A 19,451-nucleotide genomic window follows, 5' to 3' on the forward strand; every position below is an offset into this window, starting at 1 on the left:
TTTTACTTTGAAATGTTTTATAGTTTCTGAGTTATTTAAAAGTCTCAAATTTGAAAGCACATTATTTCTAAAACTATGACACCTGACCTTTCAATTTGAAATACATGTATTTGAAATACGTATTTGAAATACTTTTTTGTATTTTGTAATTTGTATTTCGCTGGGATGGAAGATGTATTTTGTATTTTGTATTTAGATAATTTTTTTGACCCAGTATTTGTATTTTGTATCAAAATACATTTTCAATGTATTTTGCCCATCTCTCATGGTGTCGGAGGGCATACTATAATATGTCGTTTTTTCACGATTTCTGAGGAATTGAAAAAAAGGTGAAAATCACGGAAAAGCGACAGGCTAGTCCATCGTCTCAGAGCGCATGCTAGGGTGATAAATCATGTAAACACATTGAGCACGGCACTGCAGGGAGTTGAACCCTGTTCTCGTAAACCAGGAAGTACCACACCAGTGCCTTAGTTTGTTTTGTTGTTGTTTACAGGTCCAACAGCAATCACATTCATTACATTTCAACAGTAGTCATTTCACAATTTACACTGTAGGCAATAATAACAGTATATAAAAGAATAAATCACAAAGCTAACATTGTCAAATTTGCTAAATATCTTTAAATGTACTCTTGCCGACAGGCTATAGTCCATCGTCTTGGAGCACATGCTATAGGGTGCAATTCTCTCATGATTTTGTAGGATTTGAAAAAAAGTTGAAAATATCGGAAAAGTGACAGGCTATAGTCCATCGTCTCGGAGCGCATGCTATAGGGTGCCATTTTTCACGATTTCGGAGGATTTGAAAAAAAGGTGAAAATATCCGAAAAGCGACAGGCTGTAGTCCATCGTCTTGGAGCGCATGCTATAGCGTGCCATTTTTCACGATTTCTGAGGATTTGAAAAAAAGGTGAAAATCAAGGAAAAGCGACAGGCTATATATAGTCCATCGTCTCGGAGCACATGCTATAGGGTGCCATTTTTCACTATTTCGGAGGATTTAAACATTTTCTTTAAATATCGGAAAAGCGACAGGCTATAGTCCATCGTCTCGGAGCACATGCTATAGGGTGCTATTTTTCCAGGGGGGGCAGTCAGACAGATATTTTGTGAAGCCACCAAGGAAATCGGGATTTCCTGAAAGTTCATATAATGGCCTGTTGTGGCGCTGTCATTGGGCCTTAAAAAACCCATAACCCCATAGAAGTCCATGTATTTGGGCCCAACTTCACCTAGACTGTATTACCTTAATAAACATGGTCATTTCTAATAATAATATTCTTTTTGGAAAATGATGGTCCCATTTATTAAAAAAATGACCATAAAGTTGCGTATGTTCTGAGGGGCGTGGCTACCGTTACAGTCTATGATCGGGATTCCCCACCGAGTCAAAATAAAAACCAACTAAGAAGAAGGGGGGAAGTCCCGCCTCGTTGTCTGGGCCAGCCAATGGGCCAGCTGGGCCCAAACGGATCTAGAAAGATGGCGATTTACAATACAGACTTCATTTTACGTTCATGTTAGACCCGGGGAACGCTTTGTCCATATTTTTTACAGTCTATGCATTTTTCACAATTTCGGAGGATTTGAAAAAAAGGTGAAAATATCGGAAAAGCGACAGGCTATAGTCCATCGTTTCGGAATGTATGCTATAGGGTGCCATTTTTCACGACCTCGCAACAGTGCCACAGGTTCACGTTCACAACTTCACAGTATACACTGGAGGAATTTTGTATCGCATCGCGGTGCCGGGGTGATTTGAATTGACCCGTTTTTTTATTACGTTTTATTTATTACCATTTTATCACCAGAAAGATTTGCCTCCAGGATGGAACCTATAGGTAATTTCATATTTTCGTGTGATAACATTGTCACCCACTTTAATCAAGTCATTAGCCTTGCTGAGATTACTATTAGAATGGATTCAGTTTTACCCAGGTGTAGAGATAGTTTGTTATCAGCGAGCCAGGTGCAGATTCTACCGAGCTCAGAGCTGAGGGCGAACAGGAACAAGTTGCAGTCACAAGCTGATGTCATGTCGTTAACATATTAGGAACAGTAAAGTCCCTATAGTATGCTACCTTGTGGAACGCCACAGCTCACTGGGAGGGGGGGGGGACAGTGTTCCGTTCACCTCCACCGCATCTGTTCTCTCCCCTCCAGGTAGGATTGCATCCAGCTCACTGAAGTGCTATCAAAACCAATTGCTTTCAGCTTGTTTACCAGTATGGAGTGGTTCACAGTGTCAAAATCCTTTTAGAGGTCCAGCATGACCATGCCGCAGTATTTGCCAGCATCAACCTCTTGTTTGATGTGGTCGCTCAAATAGAGGAGGCATGTGTCAGTGGAGTGGGATGTTCTGAAGCCAGATTGGAATTCATACATTAGTTTTTGGCAAGATACTTTTCAACCTGTTCATAGACTATTTTTTCCATCACTTTCAAGATGGAGCTAAGAATAGAAATAAGGCGGTAGTTGCCGGGGTCTAATTTGCTCCCTTTCTTGTGCAGGGGGGTTACTTTGGCCAGTTTGAAATCTTGGGGGACCTGTCCCTGTTTGATGGATAGGTTTATTATGTGGGTGATGATTGGAGCTATAGAGATGGCAGAGTCTCTGAGAAATTTGGAGTGAATATTGTCATGGCCAGTGGGCAGTGGCCTTGTGGGGTTGAAGGGCACAGTATCTTTACAAACTGCCATTGAACTGGCACACACCAAAATGTGGAACGCCCTACCAACAGTCATTAAGACATGCTAATCCCTTGACTCCTTCAAAACCGCTCTCAAAGGGCACCTACGGACGGCTGCAATTCGAAACTGCCCCCCGTAAAATCTGAATCCCCCCCCACCCCTTTTTCCCCTCACTGTATAAGTTTATTTTCCCTTTTTACCTCCTTTATGATGAAATCCTGTTCTGTTCTTTGACTATATAGAAGTGTCTATTTGTATGTCTCTAAATGTTTTTGATGAATTGAACATGGTGGACCCTCTTGTAAACAAGTGTAATGCTTAATTGGGTCGTCCACTCACAGTTAACAGTCTTTGTATTGAGTTTGTGCTTGAAATGTACTGTAATTCTGCAAACTGTTAATAAATATTTCAATCAATCAATCAATAGCTCTGCTCCATAGCTCAGCCTCTAATGCGTTTCATTTAGAGCTATGTTACTCTCAACTTCCGCCGCTCGCATGAATGCAGACCAGCCTCTCCTCTTTAGCGTAAATAAAAAGAACGTTTTTGCTACTCACCAAAACAAAGGCGGGTTGTGTCGTTAGAAAGCCTACTTTCCTTAGTGGACGCACTCTGATCCCCCCACCACACGTATAAACTGTACTTTTTGCAGTTTTTGGCCAGAAAGGGATTTTTTTTCACCGGAGGAAAAATATTCTCATGAGGCAGTTCTCTGGGCAATAGCCTATCGGTAGAAGGCGCAGTGGAGTAACTAACTATTTTTTTCCCGGCGGAAACAAAATCCCCTTTTGGCCAAAAAGAACCGTTTATACGTGTGGTGGGGGGCTCAGAGTGCTTCCACTAAGGAAAGTAGGCTTTCTAATGACACAACCCGCCTTTGTTTTGGTGAGTAGAAAAAACGTTATTTTTATTTACACAAAGAGGAGAGGCTGGTCTGGATTCATGCGAGCGGCGGAAGTTGAGAGTAACATAGCTCTAAATGCAACGCATTAGAGCTATGGAATCAGAGCTATCACCAGGCTATCCACCTCGGAAGAAAGAGCCCGATTAGCCTATAGCCTTTTATTTTGAAGACAAATCCACCGCCGAGTATCATAATCCTACTTCCTCTTGTGAGCTAGAGTGACACAAAAGACGTCAAATCGGCATCGAGTTTCCATACTTACAGGTTTTTCTTTTACCGGTTGTACCTACCCTTTCCGTTTTGTGAAACGTAATGATTTCTGTTTTGGTAATTTATTTTTGTAAAATCTCTTTGTGTTGCATTTCCAGGGGATATTCAAGAAAGGTTTGAAAATCTTACCGTTTAAATTGAAGCGAAACGCGGTAGGCTATAGGCTACATGCAGGATTTCTGGTCCCATAGCTCATCACAATTTGAGAGATTAATCCAGACTTCATCACAGAGGAAGCCAGACTCAACCTCGGATGAGTCGGAATTGTGCAGCAGCATCAGTCAAAACCATGTCGTCCAATGGAGAAAAACAGCGTGCTGCATTTTTCTCAGCAGCAGAGCAAGAAGTTCTTATGAGAGCATATCAAGACTACCGGCCTATTTTTTTAATGAAAAGTAATACGACAGTAGCGTCAAAGGAAAGGGAGATGGCATGGCAAAAAATTGCAGACCGAGTTAATGCGTAAGATGATCAAGTTGAATCTTGCATTACATTTGTGAAGTTATTTATGCGAATTTGGACGCAGTGTTTAGAAGCTGTACGCTGTAATTAATTTATTTTTTAATCAGATGCAACCCAGGTGGTGTGAAACGCACTTGGCAGCAGATAAAAGTCAAGTACAAAAACATACTTCAAACAGGTATATTTCGCTTTATGGTCATTTTCCATTAATAAATACAGGCAATATGGGCATTAAAGTTGAATTTCACTTTATAGCCAACAGGAGGAAGTTGGCCCATGGAGGACCAGGGTCTCCAACATCACCTTTCAGTCCAGTTGAAGAGGAGATCATAAAAAGTCATGTTATGGATGGCATCCCATTCCCAGGGGACAATTCATCAGCGTCAACTACCCCCCAGCCCCAGGACACAAACGCCTTTATAATCGGTAGGTTTATAATTATAATAACAACATCAACAATCAATAATAATAATAACCACTATTTTCCTGCAGTGACTGAAGGAGTCATCAAGACCAGCAATTCTCCTTCTCCTGTGGATGAAGAATCGCCATGCAACTCCAGAGACCACCTCAGCACGGTAAGATAGTCTCTTAATCACTGTTTTAATTGAAATCATTAAATGTGACAAATATGGCTGCATAGAAATATTCAATTTATTATTCTGTCGAAGCACATTCATTTTATATACAAATATCAGTGAATCACTTATCTTATTTTTAATATCTTATTTTTTAATTTAGTTGAGTTCATGATTAACAATATGTCTGTCTAATCCCTGCCCAGATGCCTGTAAATGAGTTGTACAAAGTCCATCTGGAAAAGCAAATAAAACATTGTGACCTTGACATGGACCATATACAACTTAAAATAAGAAAAACACAACTGGAAATTGAATTACTGGAGTACAGGTTAATGGTGAGTTTATATATAATTGTCTTTCCTTTCATTAGAGTGAACGTGTTAAAGGAATAGTTCACTCAAATTACTCATCCCATGAAGCCATGATTTAATTTAGATTTCTTGTTTTTTTTGTCACATTCCTGAAACAATATTCCAATATTTGATCACGCAGGGTCAGTAGTTCGAAAACTATATCCTATATCACACCTTATATACATATATATACACCTATATCCCACCGTGTGAAGTGAGGGGCGCTAATATATTAAAGTCTAACTCATGTTGATTAGGTGATGTAATGGTGATGTGAAACAAACTGTGTTACAAAATGTTACAAAAGTTACAAAATTACATAAGTTTTCCCTTCATTGTCAATGGTGTTTATTAAACAAACATTGAACTAAAGACAAACATTAAACTTGTATATATGAGGGGCTAGCGCCCCTCAAAAATAATTTAAACTCCAAAACAACTCAGTGTAATCAATGGGAGGCCTACTGATGGTCCAGGGTCAATAGTTTTGCTCTTGCAAAGTTTGGCCTCATCCTGGGTGGACAGTGGACATCACAAATGTAACCTGCAAATTTGGGAGACGCACCGCTCCTCCGATCCACACCATGGCACAAACATGGTCTGCCATCAGAATAGCCTGGCATGAAAATAGTCACACCAGGGGCCATGTGTGTCCCCAGGGGCTAGGTTAGGGGCTCCCAGACACAGAATAGCCACACAAAAAACCCTCAATTGCACACACAAGGGGTGCTACAGCAGTGTTAGTCTGGCTATTCGGCCAGACTCCTATCCGCCGGAGGCAAAAAGATTCACGTCAGATTCACGTCTGGCCACTGCCTACTGATGCCACAGTGTTGCATCAGTAGGCTATAACACTTCAAATGGACATAACTTAGTGAACATTGCTCTGATCAGTGGGACTGGATTTAAAATCTAGTTTAATTTAGTCAAATATTGGATTATTGGCTCAGGAATGGAACAAATGAATTAATCTCCATGAATTCAAGGGCTCATAGAGCGAGTATAAAAGGAAATTATCCTTTTTTTGGTGAACTATCCATTTTAAGAAATTAAAAACATGATCTTTAATTTGTATTTGCAGGACATGAAGAAATGAAGGAGCCAAACGAAAACCTTCTATTTAACTTCCAAATAAAACATAAGTAAATAGGCTACAAAACATGTTTTATTTAAGAGGTTGCATCATCTTGCTCTGCAGGAGCACGGGGAGGGCATCTCTATCCTCTTACAGTCAAGTATTGTTACATTTTGCCACAATTCTGTCACATGCCCTCTCTGACGTAAACCTTGAGCCTGTGTGCCTTAAATATGGGTTAACAGGTACAGTCACCCCTTTTCCATCTCGCCCCACTACTCTACCTAGCTAACAAACATAAATTCATGTTGGTGATTATATAAAAGGTATTATATGAATTTATAATTGTTAAGTTCGCTCTGTATATCCATGGGCATAATAGCATCATGATGCCATTACAAAACATGGGCTACTGTAAGAAATGTTTTTAATAAAACGAAATTAACTACTAGAAAGTCCTAAATTAACTTAATTAAGCAGTCACCTTCTCTGTCTGAGTATAGTGATCGACTACTATACAATCAAATAATTCTGTATACAAGATAATGTCAGGGAGGGAGGGAAATACTAAATGAACTGTTAACTACATTAACACTTCGCGGCGAGTTGGTAAAGGGGCGAGTCGTCTGGTATTCATGGTTAATTGTCATCTCCAGTGATGGACAGTAAGGAAAGTACATTTACTTACTGTACATTATTACTAATAGTACTTGAATAAAGTTATATTTTTTTCTGAACTCTGAATTTGAAGCCCACAACTAGCCTAATTTACACATAATGCCAGAATTTAGTTTGTAGGCTAGGCCCTATAGATTTTTCAAGTCAGTGCATTCATTATGCCTGTGGTTCCATCAGAGGGTTAGGCCCAAGGTTCTGTGAAATGTGAATACATTGTGAACAAATCATCAATTTGAAATAAATAAAAATACTTGTCAATTTGTTTTTAAACACCAAATCATGTGTTTCTTTCCCTACTTTTCAATACTTACGTTCTTTTATTTTTATCACTTTATATTTTATTTTGAAAGTTCGTACCGGAAGTTTAGTGTTGGAAGCTGTTGGAGGCAGCGCTCTGGAGGAGACTGCTGCTATGCCCACAGTGCATGTGCGAAAGGAGCCACAGATAATATACTGTTACTAGCATATCTTAATAGCAGACATCACAGAGAGGGTGAGCAAGCCATTCGGTTAGCTAATTTTAATTGAACTACTGTTTTCCAACTTTAGCTAGCACTAATCGACAGACACATGCAAGCAGTCGCAGACATTCCATAATGTGTTCCTCCTTGTGTTATCGGTTCACTTTGTTCAGCTTGGTTTCCAGAGTTATCAAACCCCAAGCACCTTCAATTAGACACATCGGATCTGTTTATAATCGGCATCATCAAGAGTGGAAGGGACATGAATTAAGCTGCAGACGTGTTGGACAGTCAGTTATTGTCAGTACAAGTAATTTGTTAAGCATGGCCAACATGGCATGTAAGCTACGGTTAAGTTCAAGTACTGCATCTGGTGATGCATCAACTCTACATGGAACAACTCGAGTGAAGCGGGTATCTATAGAGGGGAATATCGGTAAGATATGTGCTACAGTAATTAAGCATGTATATAAAATAAACTCATGTTAATAAATGAACGTCCTCTGCTAAAATAGTCCCACACTTGTTACCTTCATCAGCTGTTGGGAAGTCGACCTTTGTGAGGATGTTACAGTCGGCAAACCAGGACTGGCAGTTGGTCCCTGAGCCCGTGGGCAAGTGGCAGAGCATCGACGGTGATGGCACAAAGGTCAGGTTCACGTACAGGTATGCCCAGGGTAGGCTAAATAAAGGATCACTAAATGACAGACATCTTTGATTATGACATCTTCTGCACTCAGAAAACAGTCAGTAACCTGCTCCAGATGATGTACCAGGAACCTCAGCGTTGGTCGTACACCTTCCAGACATACTCATGCATGAGCCGCCTGAGAGCACAGTTGCAGCCTCCTCCAGCTGAACTCCTTAGCTCAGAGGGAACACCTGTACAGGTGTTTGAGCGTTCCATTTACAGTGACAGGTGAGTGAGGACCAGACAGAAAAATACATGAAAATGATGCCTGTGTGCCGTGTACTAATTGCATTATTAAATGCATTACTTACTTACATATAAAGCATTGTATTTAAGATACACATGCGCGCACACGCACACAAAAAAACAAGAATGCACCCAGTAGATTGCAGACCATAAAAAAAGATCTCCCCGGTTTTCTTATTTAAAGTAGTAGTTAGTTAGGCTTCACAGTGGCACTAAAGGAAAAGTCACAGAGTCCCTGAAAAATGTTCTTGTGCGTGGTAAATCTTATGACAATGCAGCGGTTACTTTTCAAGATGTTGATAATATAGTATAGTATGTATAGTTGACATAGATACTCCACTGCTAGGTTCGTAGTTTATACATGATTCATGATAACTACTTTTTATATATATGTGATGTATGCCATGCTTTTGTTTTTGCTTAAATGTAAGTCGCTCTGGATCAAGAGCGTCTGCTAAATGCCTAAATTGTAAGTTAATCATTTTATTAGACCTATTTCAGCCCACAGGGGAAATATGGGGAGCACAGGGGTGGGAGCATTTAGGGGAATAAATAATAAGCAGCCAGGAATTGAATCAGGGGACCTTATGCTTCCCAGGTGGGCAAGTGAGTCACTAGACCCGCAAGTCGCTACCCATTCAGCTATGGGTGCCAATGATATAGGGGGAAGTGACATACGGTACCTTATACATGCTATTCTTCCCACCAGGTATATTTTTGCCCTAACTATGTTTGAGTTGGGATGTATCAACTCAACAGAGTGGGCAGTTTACCAGGAATGGCACTCCTTCCTAGTGGAGCAGTTTGGACACCAGGTGGAGCTGGAGGGCATTATCTATCTCAGAGCCCACCCTCAGGTATAGTACAACCACATCACAAAGGGACCATTTGATATTCACACTTATTGTGTACTTATAAACAACATTGTAACAAGACATTTTCTCTACATCAGTGTCAGTTTTTGAGAGATTATCAAAGCTTGCAGAGGAAATAGTTGTGTGATACTTTATGTAATTACATTGTCTCCTCAGAAATGTATGGAACGTCTGGGCAGTCGGGGGAGGATAGAGGAGGAAGGAGTGCAATTGGACTACCTAGATAAACTGCACACTCAGCATGAAAAGTGGCTCATTGAGAAAAGCACTAAGTAAGTGCTAATGAGTGTGAACTGGTTATTGTTATGCTTGAATAATACTTACATTTAAGACTAAACAAGACCTCCACTGAAATACAAACCTAAAATCAAGGTTAAACTGACGACCATTGAAGTATGGCATTTTTTTACTTCACCATATTCGTTTCTTCAGTTCAAGAGCAGTACTTGCTGTTTGATCAAATGCACAATACAAATGTAAATTACAGTTTAACATATAAGACTAGCTGCTGCATTATGATATATTACACTACTTGTTTGAGATATGAAAACAACAAACTTAAACAACATACGGTAACCCTAACCCAATAAGTGGTTAAATTTGTACTCGCATTACAAATGGATAAATCAACACTGAGGTGAGGACTGGTTCTGTCATTTCAGATTACATTTTGAAAGGTTGGGACAAGTACCTGTATTAATACTGGATGCTGTTGTAGAGTTTGAGAACGACCCTGAGGTGCAGGAGGAACTTGTAACAAAGGTATGTAAAATGACTTAAGAGAGGTCGTCATAATGTACCTTATTATACCACAGTTAACCACATGGGGCATTGGGGGCACTGGTCTAACTACTTTCTGTGGACTGATCTTTCATCTGACCTTTCTGCAATCTGGCATTATGTTTGATGTGATTCAAATTGGGGATGGGAATGGGATCAACGCATTAATAGTTAATCGATACGTTTCGATAAGCTTATCAATTGATTCATCGGTTAGTTGTGTTAAGTGGCATTTAAATATATATATATATTGGAGAATCTTAATTTCCCTCAGTGTAACATAAAACTCTACACTTTGCTGATATACAGAAAGAATACAAAAGGCTTTCCTTAATCAAAAAACCATTTGCAATACAGTGCCAGGCAATGGCATCTTTGTATGAGAAATGGAATCAAATGGAAAGTGCACTGTCTTGTCTGTCACATCACATGCAAAAGCAGAGACGTTTGATTAATTCTATTAGTTATTAAGTTTAACCGACTAATTTCTTAATGGCGATTTATTGATTAACTATTAACATCCCTAATATAAAATGTCTAGATCCTTAAGAACAGGTATCTTGTACTCTGTACTCAGGTGAAGACCTTCTTCGAAAGGTTATGAAAAGTCAACTGACTACACCAACCTGTTGGATCAAGCTGTGAATGTGCCTGACCTCAGGCAGTCATCTGGATGGACGTGTGGCTGCTTTGTGAAGTTTTCTGGACTTGATTATTATTTAAAGTTTTAATAAATAATAAAAACAAATTATTCTGATTCACAACTCTGATGTCCGGCAGTCAACAGGCTGTGTGCAAGATTTGGTATATGGTCTTTTTTATTGGCCTAAAATATTGTCTATATACATATATTCATGAATCCACTTGCTGACCGGTTGTCAGCATTGAATAATTTAGGGGTTTATATGTGACCATACCACATAGTATATAAGGCAAAAATGTAAAAATTTAATTATGCTTTAAGTAGCATGTGACATGTCAAACTAGGGGGTTTTCATGATTCTGAATCCATTCCACACATGCGTTTTGCACAAAAAACACTCCTTGGGCTAAAAATGACCATAGCAGTCATCACAAATGTGATGAGGTCAACACATTTGGACGTTTTAGCCCAAGGAGTGTTAATGGTATGGTCACATATAAACCCCTATAAAAAACATTGCTCAATGCTGACAGCCTGTCAGAAAGTGGATTCATCATGAATGTAGACGATATAAAAAAATGTCCCACTCTGCAACCCTGGCTGCCGGACAAATTGCAGTTCAGTGAGATTGTGTTGCCTGAGAGTATAAAAAGACAATATTAGTGTATTATCTGCCACAAAACAATTATTTGCTTTCATTGTTTGCTTATATATTGTGTTGTTACTGTGAGTGGTTACTTATTTACATAATGTGAATTAGTTTAGGAATTCTTCATACACTGTAATAAATGTGTATTAACATTCCAAAAGGACACTTAAGAAAAAAGTTTTGTTTTTTACAGCATCACACTGATTTAGATTTATAGTGTATAATTGATGTATGATTGCAACACTGAAGAATCAATATTTTACAGCTACCGAATGAAAGTTTTCCGTTAAACTCCATGGCTGTGTATAGTTTCTTAGCTGTCAGGCATTACCTCCATGGCTGTATGGTTTCTTAAGGGAAACTTTCTCACCCCACCATCTGGTGATGTCAATTAGTAATTAGCAATTCTCAGCTGTATTGTTTTGGAGCTCTTTAAGAGCAAGTTCTTTGTCTGTGAAAATCATATAGCACTGATGAAGCTCTTAGGACCGAAACGTTTGCTTTTTTTTTTTTTTTTGCTTTTTTTTTTTTCGGCTTACGCCTTTTATTGATTTTTGAAGGGACAGACAGTAGGCTGACAGGAAACGGGAGAGAGATGGGGGGATGACATGCAGTAAAGGCCGTGTCGGGTCCGGGAGTCGAACCCGCGGCACACTGCGACTGGATTACCAGTCCGGTGCCCAGACCGTTACGCTACGGCCTGGGCCAAAACGTTTGCTTTTTAATTGCACTTTGAGCACAAAGCACTTTATGAGCATGATAAAATAAAGAAAAAATATTTTCCTAAGTCTCAGTCTAAGGAGTTTTACTTCTATTTTGTATACGGTGAGCGAGTCTTTTTCTGTCAAGGTTTCCCTTATGTTTTTGAGACCACCGCTACCGTAGTCAAGTTTGAAAAAAAAGGACGAAGAGCGGCGCAACAGTTTTCTCTGTGCTTTTGTATGGTTTCTTAGTCAGATGTTACGTCCGTAGCTGTATGGGTTCTTAGCTATCAAGTGGCCAATTGTCTCATTTGCTGCCCACCGGTAGATCCTAGACTCAATGGATCACAAGGGAAACAGGACACCAAAGCCATCTGGACACTAGGGACAACTGGGCACCAAAACCATCTGGACACTAGAGCCACGTGGGCAACTGGACGAGTGGGCACTCGTATTTTGAAACATTGTTATAATCTACAGAAAAAAGCACTTCATGGGTCCGGTGCTCTTTGGAGAGTTTTTTGTTTGTTTCAGGACAAGAGTTCTTTAAAGTTCAATTTGTTCAATTTGCACCTTGACCTCAGTACTATTTCGGCAAATAAACTGTTATAATGTACTTTTGACCTTGTGTTGTTTACTTGTTTCGGGGTTTAAATAATAGTGGGTAAAATATCACTTACCAACAACAAAGCAGCATGCTATGTAAACTTTAAAAAAAAATCCTAATTCAGGGGCTCACTCGTCCAGGTGCCCAGTTGTCTCCACCCCTCCAGGTGCCCACTCGTTCAGGTGCCCACATGTCCCTAATGCCCAGATGGGTTTGGTGCCCAGTTGTCTCCACCCCTATAAGTGCCCACTCGTTCAAGTGCCCACATGTCCCTAATGCCCAAATGGGTTTGGTGCCCAGTTGTCTCCACCCCTATAAGTGCCCACTCGTTCAGGTGCCCACATGTCCCTAGTGCCCAAATGGGTTTGGTGCCCACTCATCCAGGTGATGTCCCAAATGCCCACCAGTCTTGTATTCATCAGTACTATATTTGCAATTATTCCACACACATTTTAATATTTGACTCCTGCTAGTAATTATTTGTTCATATTGACAGTATTATTGTGAAAGAACATTTAACCCCGTCTTTCTTTCGTTTTATTGTAGTTTAGCCCATTAAACCCGGGAAAGCATCTGTGTCATTTTAGATTTTAGCTATAGCAACATACGTTTGTCAGAAAACTTCTTTAGACAGTGATTCTCAATAATGTGAGCGCCAGCAAGCTTGTACATCTTCTATTTTTGAGCATTTTTTATCTTGAAAGTGTTGAATACACAAATCTTCTGAGGGTCCCTAGCTGGCACAAGACATTTTCAGATAGCCAAATACACATCAATTTGGGGGGTCCTTGGCACTAAAAAGTTTGGGAACTACTGATTTAGAAGGCATTGGTAGAATCAGCCTCAGGTTTTAATGGGCTAAGTTAGCGTATATTAGTCCATTCTGCTTTACAATGGAATTATGGTCTAGTTAGTAATATAAAAGCCTACACAGTGTGACAGGACAATGACCTTGGCTAAATGTAGTTCTTCCTTGTCTGACATGCTCTGAAGATCAGAAGGCTGTCCAGATGTCTGGAATGGCCAGGGGTCATCAAAGGGCAGCTGTCCACTATAAAAGGGACTGTCTGGGGTTCACTCTGCACACAACACCACAGGACAGCATCATTTCAGACTCGGACGAGCTGGAGGAAGGAGCTCATCTCTGACTCTCAATCTCATCTTTGTTAGAACTGCTTTTGTTAACTAGTTGGAACTGATACAGCATGGAAGGTGGAGCGCTCACAAGATTCTGCACTCTCTTGATCTGCGTTTTCAAAGTTGTGTCAGCACAGGATCACAGCTTTCCAAGAGATCTTCAGACACGTTTGGGATATGTGAATACCCCTCACCATCACACCAGCTTTCCTATGTACATGATGCAATTGTACCACTCCTTAAGGACAGCAGATTCTCCATCATCCATAGCTTTCAACAGCATTAGTTCACATAACGGCAAGCCCTCGCTACACAATTCTGATTCCATCTTAAGTTTGATGGCAAAAGGTGAGCTAATTTAAAAGCTTTGCATTAGTCATCTTTATATAGGATGTACATGTGTACCATTTTGCACCTTTCTGTACATTTGTAACTATTTAGACTGCTATTACATATGCGACATGTAAAGCATTAACATTCTTGGTTCAGTTTAATTCCTTTAATTTGTATGCGATCGAATTCAATGCTTTTTACACAGATTTGCCAGTTTTGTGTGTTAGTTTCTCTGTAGCCCATTTCATGCTTCACCACCAGCTCTGTGGTTAATGCCTTATCTGTGTTATCAGACCCTGGCCTTTTACAACCCAGAAGTGTCAAACTGCTTATTCAACTTAAAAGGCTTTCTCTGTTTTATGTGTGAGTGTGTGTGTATTAGCTCCTCAGACGTCTTTGCACAGGGGGTTTCAACTTTCAATACACATCCTGTCCACCCACTCACTCTGGTGTTTTGACATTCGTCCAGGGATATGGTTTGTCTAGAATTATAAGGAGGAGGATGACTGGTTTTGTGTCGCTTTGTCATGCCAATAAACTGTCACTCCACTCTTTTAGGTTGCCATCAAGTTGGTGAGAAATGGACAGTTGCTTTCGACATGTCCTCCATCTCTGCTAGCGACCATGTCCAGCTGGCAGAGCTACGGATCAGAATACCAGCATTCTCTGCCTCCCAGCATGTCACCTTGGACATATATCACTCCCGAAAGCAAAGCTGTGAGGGGGACAGCTCAACATGCCCGGAGGAGCGCCTTTTCTTGGGGAGCTTTGGTGCATCTCCCAATAGCACAAGGCCATCGTGGAAGGTTTTTAACGTGACCGCCCTTCTGAAATACTGGCTGTACCAGGGAGACGCTGTGATGAACCAAGACGCTACATTAAAACATGCACAGGAGGCGGACCATGGCAGCGGTTCAGGGGATGATGGAGAGGTCATTAGCAAGACCCAATTCAGGTATCTAGGGAGGCAAAGAAAGACAAGCTATCCAACAGTGGACCGTGTCATTATGGTAGTCTTCTCCAAACATGACCTGCCTCAGGAAGGCCATGGAGCACACAGTCTCATCCAAACTGTGCAGCACTCAAAATATGTCATGATGCACAGGCTCAGAAGTGACATGCAAGGCAGACGTCACAAGCGAATGGAGAGGATGCGACTAACTGGTTCAATTCCGGCCACCAGACCACCACAAGAAGCAACCCAGCGACCACTCTGTCGTAAGGTAGACATGTGGGTAGACTTTGAACACATTGGCTGGGATGCCTGGATTGTGCATCCTAAGCGCTACAACGCCTATCGCTGTGAGGGAGAATGCCCTACTCCAGTGGACGAATCCTTCAAGCCAACAAACCATGCATACATGCAGGTGAGATAAAATATTGGTATTTTACACATGTATTGCTTATTAAAAAAATGCACAAAGTGTATACAATGACCTGCACACCATCTACACTTATGGTATGAACACTATTATTTAAGCAACGTTTTGGTCATTGTGTACATTGTGCATTTTTTTATACGTTAAGCCCTGATGCCTACGCACCCGTCTCTGAGCCGACCAGGTGTGCATAAGACTTTGTTACACATGTATTGCTTGAAATATATTGCGTTGCAACATTTTGTATCGTTGCTCATGTGCTTCTCATTTATTTTGCAGAGCCTCTTGAAACTTCACCATCCAGAAAGAGTGTCTTGCCCATCCTGTGTGCCCACTCGTTTCAGCTCACTGTCCATGCTGTACTATGATTACAATGACGATGACGTGGTCCTACAGCATCATGAAGACATGGTTGTGGAGGAGTGTGGTTGTCACTGACCTCGCATTATTGGCTCTTCATCAAGCATAAAAATAACTTGTGCCAGTTGTGGGGAAAACAATCCAAACGTTAAATTACTATAATTGACCTGTTGCAAACACAGCCTAGTTTATGTGTACACAGATGCACAAACAAAAGTTTTGTGGGGTTTTTTGTCATGGTATCACATGGACTAATCACATTTTAAGTTGGCTGAATTGAAAAAAGGAACACTTTCACCCAGTCTTTTGATGTTGTCAGAAAGAATTACAAGGTGCCATGCAAATGTGTTGTAAATACTGTATGCATGCATATGCATTACATTATATATTTCTGTACATATTTCTGTACATACAATGTAAAAATATATATTAAAGCAATTTATTTTTATATCAGATATGTCATATACTTTCATTGTCTAACCAATCAATTATCAGAATCAGGTATGTTCTGATAGTACTCATTGCTAGAGTAATAGGAGTCTCCATGTCTCTGAAGCTCTTTATTTTTCATATGCCAATTCTATCCAATCAGGGGAGAAAACTCACATAGGACACAGATTAAACAAGTGAAATCTTTTTCACTTGTCTTCTTTCATAGGACCTCAATGGAGGTCCACAGGACCTTTTGGTTTACCCTTTTTAGACCAAGTGTAGACTCGTGCTGTTTGCATTTCTGTCTATTAAAGGTTTTATGACATTCATTTTCATTTATATTTAGTTTTATGACCTCAATTACACCCAAAAAAATTCTGTGGTCTGAAGTTTTCTTTGGGGTTTGGAAGCCTTTTGAGCTACAATGAAAACAGGCAACACAGTGAAAATGACAAATCCCATTGACATATATGGGATTTGCAGGCTCTTACATCACAAACTGCCGGCAAATCAGAGCACCTGTTTGAGCCAGAAAACCCCAGATCACAGAAAATCTACTGAATGTTAAAAGTTCATGTTTTTTGGGTGCAATTGAGATTAGAAAATCTAAAAAAAATTAAGAACAATTCCAAAACCTTTTTTTTAATGTCACAATCCCTTTAAACTTAAAGTATTCAATTGGAAGTGATAACACAAAGAAATGAGCAGACAAAATTGGAACTGGAAATATATAAATTTGAAGCTGATAAATGTGTATTCAATGCTGAAATTGGCATACACACACACACACACACACACACACACAGCTGAGAAATAACACCCGACAGGATGATTAAACACCTCGGCTGTGTTTAATCATCCTGTTGGGCATTATTTCTCAGCAACTACCGGCGTATATCATCCCTTGCTTATAACATTCATAAGCAACATTTACATAAGGAGTGTTATGAAGCATAATGCATTATAGACCCAACCTTTAAATAAAGTGTTACCTGGTAGCTTCTGAGGATTATGATGACCAGCACTAAATTATATTATTTCATTATGCGGCTTGGTTGAATGCTTGATTTTGATTAGTCAATAGCTGACTGTTTATTTCTGGATAATGTTTGATGGATTCAATAATAGCCCGTTCAAAAAGCACCTGCTGCACTGCATGAATTGTAGGCTGTATCCAACATGATAGCCATGTAAACAAACACACAGTCATTTACAGCTAAACATAATACATTGCTCTCTCAAGAATGATTTTGAAAACATTTGAAGCGAGAAATAGACGATGCAGTAACCGAAAATGTGTTATATTTTATCAATCCAATGCGACCGTTATGGAACACTAGCCGTTTAATAAGCGGGATAATATACACCTCTGCTTTTGCCTCAGTGTTTTAATCATCCTGTCAGGGGTTATTTATCTACAACGACCGGTGCCGGGTAGATTATCCCTTGCATAAGTTAGAATACTTTATAAACCTTATGTAATGCATAATTATAAAGTGCTATAACACTTTATAAAGTGCTATAAAGAGCATTATAATGCATAATAAATGTGATTATAGACCCGAAATGAGGCGCTTGAACCTATTCTTTCCTAGATACTCTAATAGCTCAGTCCACGTTGCACATTTATGGCTTCTACTGACAACTGCTGACTAATGGTTATTGTTTGCCCCATCACCTCAAATTCACATCTTTGTTTATATTTGCTTTATTACTGAATACACATCTCAAGGCGGGCGGCTCTTCCAAAAGAAAGGATCAGACTTTTGTTGATTGTGATCAGGCAGACAGAGTAGGGTGAAGAAAAATAAAATGAAAGCAAATTGAAGGAGACAGGCTGATGGACATTATTTTGTTGATTGTGATCAAACAGGCGGACAGAGTGGGGGGAAAAACAAAAAAAAGCAAATTGAAGGAGACAGGGATGGAGGAATGGTGAAGAGAAATCAGTACGGTGTGTTTATTTTAGGGGGTGTAAGGAAGCAGAGGTGACAAGGAGACCTACTAGACAATGACTACTAGACTGGAAAGCAATGAGTAAACATCAAGATGCTGAAGCTACTGTGAAGATAGGGTGGGATATAATTTAAGAACTGTCCAGTCCACCACCACCCATCCATAGATTTACCACTCTCATTTGGTCATGCATTTTATTGTCAAAGAAAACATGATGCAGAGAGAATTTTGAAATTTGAGAAACTGGTGATTTTGGATTTCTCCTAACCAAATAACTATAGGTGATTTATCTTTTCACCTGCGCTATTGAAAAATTGGCTAGATAAGCGAAAATGAAAACACAACAAACAAAAATGTAATAAGTTGATAACACTTATATAGAATCTTATGATTGTGACTGCCAGTATGGAATTTCAGTAGCAAGAGTTGAGTGTTACAAGATTTAAAATCATGTGTCAGTTCTCACATACCTCTGGAGTCCCTCACCCTGCCCAATACCATGGTGGGCAAAGAACTGAATAGATTTACAGTGCAGGGATTAGTACCAATTAGTGTCCACAATTGAATTTATACTGATAACCAGTGCACCTAGCGTCCTAGCCCTACATGGTAAAATCCTCAGCTTTTTATTCTCCTGTATCTATTGACACTATACTTGAACTCCTATAAACTAGTTTATGCCAAACGTCCTGCTCAGCAAGAGTGCTATAGGCTGTAAGCATGGATTTGTTTAGTCTTTTGGGAAATGCCTCTTTTCTTTTCAGTCTGGTTTTGTTTTTCTGCATATTACACACATGTAACAGTAAATGGGAAAATGATCCCGTTTGAACATAAATTATGTAAAATATTGTGAACATAAAAGTATTTGGTCAATGTTGAAGCCATTAAGCAGCAGAACTGAAAACACGTTCTGTGCATGTTCTATCCCCATTTATTTCAAACTACTATACATTGCAAACACCTGTTCAAGCCTGACATGAGCATTTTGTGCATCACTACACAATCATACAAGTGGACACTACATAATGAAATTTGCTATCACAGGAATTCTCCCAACTATGCACCCTGTGTATGTGGATTTTGGTTGTGAATTGGGATAGCTGTATATTGACCTTTCTCCTCCTAGGCCACTGGACAAGAAAGGTTATCAATAGCTAGTGCCCGTCCTAGCTAATTCCATTATTGT

At 39.8% G+C, this 19,451-nt stretch overlaps 2 protein-coding genes and 1 long non-coding RNA gene across 8 annotated transcripts; all 3 read left to right on the top strand.

Annotated features, from left to right (window-relative positions):
- The first annotated feature begins 4,435 nt into the window (after positions 1 to 4,435).
- Positions 4,436 to 6,458, top strand: LOC310872386. Its single transcript, XR_014570381.1, has 4 exons — positions 4,436 to 4,506; positions 4,584 to 4,906; positions 5,113 to 5,244; positions 6,344 to 6,458. It is a non-coding gene; the product is annotated as an uncharacterized lncRNA (long non-coding RNA).
- A 979-nt stretch (positions 6,459 to 7,437) lies between these two features.
- Positions 7,438 to 11,468, top strand: dguok (deoxyguanosine kinase). Of its 6 annotated transcripts, none has more exons than XM_083784212.1 (7): positions 7,438 to 7,508; positions 8,016 to 8,125; positions 8,217 to 8,395; positions 9,123 to 9,270; positions 9,445 to 9,560; positions 9,951 to 10,050; positions 10,646 to 11,468. In XM_083784212.1, exons 2-7 carry the CDS (start codon positions 8,042 to 8,044, stop codon positions 10,670 to 10,672), a joined length of 654 nt encoding a protein of 217 aa, XP_083640338.1. In that variant the 5' UTR covers positions 7,438 to 7,508; positions 8,016 to 8,041; the 3' UTR covers positions 10,673 to 11,468. The 6 variants fall into 6 exon arrangements, with proteins under 6 accessions (XP_083640338.1, XP_083640339.1, XP_083640337.1 ...); XM_083784213.1 differs by having other exon boundaries at positions 7,453 to 7,912; positions 8,016 to 8,142; XM_083784211.1 differs by having other exon boundaries at positions 7,453 to 7,912.
- Positions 11,469 to 14,128: 2,660 nt separating this feature from the next.
- On the top strand, positions 14,129 to 15,955 carry spaw (southpaw; the record flags this gene model as incomplete). Its single annotated transcript, XM_083784220.1, has 3 exons — positions 14,129 to 14,153; positions 14,697 to 15,505; positions 15,797 to 15,955. The coding sequence occupies exons 1-3, from the start codon at positions 14,144 to 14,146 to the stop codon at positions 15,953 to 15,955; spliced, it is 978 nt and encodes a 325-aa protein (XP_083640346.1). The 5' UTR covers positions 14,129 to 14,143.
- Positions 15,956 to 19,451: the final 3,496 nt, after the last annotated feature.

This window comes from Protomyctophum parallelum (assembly GCF_964188405.1).
Source record: "Protomyctophum parallelum genome assembly, chromosome: 15".
Classification (NCBI taxonomy): Eukaryota; Metazoa; Chordata; class Actinopteri; order Myctophiformes; family Myctophidae; genus Protomyctophum; species Protomyctophum parallelum.